The sequence below is a fragment of the Colobus angolensis genome, unplaced genomic scaffold, assembly GCF_000951035.1.
Source record: "Colobus angolensis palliatus isolate OR3802 unplaced genomic scaffold, Cang.pa_1.0 Scaffold303, whole genome shotgun sequence".
Taxonomy (NCBI): Eukaryota; Metazoa; Chordata; class Mammalia; order Primates; family Cercopithecidae; genus Colobus; species Colobus angolensis.
Window position 1 is genome coordinate 843249 of NW_012116300.1, and position 3655 is coordinate 846903.

At 57.3% G+C, this 3655-nt stretch overlaps 1 protein-coding gene across 1 annotated transcript in view; it reads right to left on the bottom strand.

Moving 5' to 3' along the window:
• Positions 1 to 3655, bottom strand: part of MMP25 (matrix metallopeptidase 25) — a 36994-nt gene that overhangs the window by 790 nt on the left and 32549 nt on the right. Inside the window, exons 7-10 of the mRNA XM_011950256.1 lie at positions 1123 to 1299; positions 939 to 1023; positions 720 to 802; positions 17 to 169 (exon numbers count right to left, since the gene is read on the bottom strand). Of these exons, the coding sequence (XP_011805646.1) occupies positions 17 to 169; positions 720 to 802; positions 939 to 1023; positions 1123 to 1299 (498 nt within the window). The remainder of the gene's footprint in view (positions 1 to 16; positions 170 to 719; positions 803 to 938; positions 1024 to 1122; positions 1300 to 3655) is intronic.

A 3655-nucleotide genomic window follows, 5' to 3' on the forward strand; every position in this document is an offset into this window, starting at 1 on the left:
CGCCCGCCCCACTCACCGCTGAAGAGGAGGATTCGGCCGTCTCCGTGCCGGGCATAGGCGGCCTGCACTACCCTCACCTGGGCAGGCAGCCCCTCCCAGAAGCGGTGCAGCCGCGCGGGCCGCGGGGACACCAGCTGTCCGGAGGGCTGGAGGCGCCAGAACCAGGGGCCTGCAGGGGACAAAGGGGTTCGCAGGAAGGCATGAGACAGCAGGAGGTCTCCTCCCGCAGGGTGTGTGGCTGGGTGGGGAGGGGTCCCATCTGGAAATCAAGGGCGCAATGGATCTAGGGTAGCCCTAGCCTGCCTGGAACTTTTCCCTTTTTAGCACTAAAAGTCCCAGGGCTGTGCCTGGTGGCTCAGACCTGTAATGCCATCACATTGGGAGGCTGACAATGGAGAATCACTTGAGCCAGGAGATTGAGACCAGCCTGGGCAATATAGTGAGACTCCATCTCTACAAAATAAAAAAATAAATTACTAGCAAGGCGTGTTGGCATGTGCCTGTGGTCCCAGCTACTAGGGAGGCTGAGGTGGGACGATCACTTGATCCCGGTATTTTGAGGCTGCAGTGAGCCATGATCACACCACTGCACTTCAGCCCAGGCAACAAAGCAAGACTCTGTCTCAAGAAGGAAAATATTTCCACTTCCAGGGTAAGCCCACAACCTCAGTGGGTCACTGAAGTGGGCAACATATATGAGGCCACATGAAATGACTCACCTTTGAAGAAGAAAGTTTCCCCTCGGATGTTGGCGATGGCGTCAAAATTGCCCTCACATCGATCAGGGATGGGGAAGGACGGGCTGGGGAGGAAAGGAGAGGTGAGCAGAGTTGGGGGCTTGTTTCCTCCAAGGCGGGGACCCCCACCATCCCCATCTCAGAGGACACTGAGGCTGGGCAGCTGGTCACCCAAGGTCACCCAGTTGGTGGGGGACTCACCTGTCTGGGGGTGAGACTGGGGGCCGGGGAGGAGGAGCCAGGGGTTTCCTTGTGGGCTTGTCATATGGGGTTTGGGGTGCCTTCCCTGTGGGGAAAGAGTCAAGCAAGTGTGGATCCCCTGGCCTGCTGCAGAGGACACTGGATGGGGCAATGATGGTTTCGCGGCGGGTCCCTCTCCTCCTACCATAGAGCTGCTGCAGGCCATCACGGTCATCCGGAGACAGGCGATACTTGGCAGGGTTGCCCACCGGACCCTGGTAGAAGGGCCTCATAATGGAGTTGGGGGCTGAGGAGTGGCCCAGGCCCAGGGCATGGCCAAACTCATGGACAGCCACGGCAAACAGGTCAGTCCCCTCGCCGTCTGCAGGAGAAAGTGGGCGGAAGCTGAGGCTGCCCCTGCCTGGGGAAGGGGGGCACAGGAAGGCCCTGCAAGTGCAGCTATTCCCAACAGGAACAGCAGGACACCCTCCAGAGGTGGCCTCAGCCCCCTCTGCCCAGGACCCCCCCGAACTCTCCATCATCCCTGTCTCCCGTCACCCGGTCAGCATGGCTGTGCTGGACACTGGACCACAAGGCTGAAAAGACCCAGAGAACACACAGAGGAAGAGGCCACCTTACACACAGATGGGGCCCCTCCTCTGGGAAGGGAGCACTTTTTGCACAGAAGTTTGAGGGGAGGAGCTGGATGTGGTGACTCACACCTATAATCCCAGCACTTTTGGCGTCACGGGTGGGAGGATAGCTTGAGCCCAGGAGTTCAAGACCAGCCTGGACAACATAAGGAGATCCCTGTCTCTATAAGGAGATCCCCATCTCTATAAAAATAAAAATTAAAAAATTAGCCAGGAATGGTGGCGCACACCTGTAGTCCTAGCTACTCAGGTCCCAGGTTGAGGCAGGGAGCCAGGAGTATTGCTGGAGCCCGGGAGGTCAAGGCTGCAGTGACCCATGACCGTGTCATTGCACTCCAGCCTGGATGACAGAACAAGACCCCGTCTCAAAAAAAGAAAAAAGAAAATTAAAGAAACTTGAGAGGGCGGTGGGGCGAGGGCAGGAGCCTACAAGGTGTGTGCCATTCTCTGCAGATAGCCCCAGCCCTGGGAGCATCCCCTCCTCCCAGCTACAGTCCATGGTCAGCGACCCCCACCCCTCTCCCCCTTGTCACTCCCATCCACTGGGGATGTAGGTCCATGTCCTTGACCTAAGACCTTCTCCCATTCCTGCCCCCTACCCCATTCCTACCCCCATCCCTCCTCAAGTCATATCCCTTACATTCCTTGAGTCCTCCATCCCCCCTCCCCATCTCCCTGTCCACAGCCTCTACCCCTCCTCATCCTAGCCCGTACCACCCCCACCCCAAGTCTTCCTGCATCTCCTTGGGAACACAGAGCTCCTCTAGCAGGCACTCTCAGACCACAGCCTGCTGGCCCCAGCACCCAGCCTCACTCCCAGCCTCTTCCCACCACAGCAGCCTCTTCCTTCCGGATTCAGCTCAGGTGCTCAAGACCGCCAGGACCCAGGGGATCCACATGCCAGCCTGGCTGAAGCCCAGCTCCTCATCAACTGGTGAGCCACCTGCTGCCTCCTGCTCCGGCTGCTGAGAGGCCAGAAGACACCAAGACAGAGACACAGCCCCGCAGCACCACAGGGAGGCCCCGATGGCCCCATGCGGATGAGTTTCATGGCCATCTCCAACTAAGGTCAGCACTGCTCAGGGCAGGCTCACAGGTAACGACCTAGTGAACTGAAAAGCAAACTTCTCTCAGTCGCTAAAGCCACTCACTGAGCGTCTAAGCATGAAACGTGAGTACTAAGAGGGGTAGCAAACACATTTTCATTCACTTCTCACCAAACCTGTCTCCTAAGCCCATTTTACAGAGGAGGAAACTGAGGCACAGAGACTTCAAGGTAGGTGGCCAGGTACCCTGGCTCTGCTGGCCTGCCTTTCATCAGGGGTTTCAATGGTCTTGGTCAAATCACATCTGCACTGATGAAGTTCCCTGTCGACTGTAGGTTCTCTTGTTGCTCTGAGTCCTTTTTCTGAGAAACTGGGGGAGGTTTGGTGTTTCAATCAGAGCGATATCATTCATCTCTCACCTTCTTCCCTGCCTTGTCTCTCCTGGGCCATACTGGGCTTCCGGACCCTGCACCCCTTCCTGCACCCTTGTCACGCCATGCATCTGGGGGAAATTACACAACCACAACTGTGCAGCCCCAGCCCCACGAGATTCCCAGAGGGCAGTCCACAGGGGCCCCGGTACCTCCTCCTATCATCCTTGCCCCAGGCTCTGGCAAGCAGCTCTTGCACGCTTCCCTCAGCCCCATGGCAGGCTCACAGCCCCTCAAGCTTCCAGTCAACCCCAGCCCCCAATTCTCAAATGATGAATGTGTTTCCTGTTTCATCAAGACAGGACATCAATGTTATCTGTAACTTCCGGTGCACTGGGGCAGACAGCTGCATCTCCCCATGCTCACCTCCTGCCTCTTGCTGTGCTCAGTGTGAGGACTTAGCCTGGATCACCTCCTCCAGGACAAGAACAACCTACCCTCATCTGTCCATCCAATCTACCCACCCATCTATCCCTGCCTCTGGGCATGTATCCTTCCATCCATCCATCCCCCGCCTCTGTGCATGCATCTGTCCATCCATCCCTGCCTCTGTGCATGCATCTGTCCATCCATCCCTGCCTCTGTGCATGCATCTGTCCATCCATCCC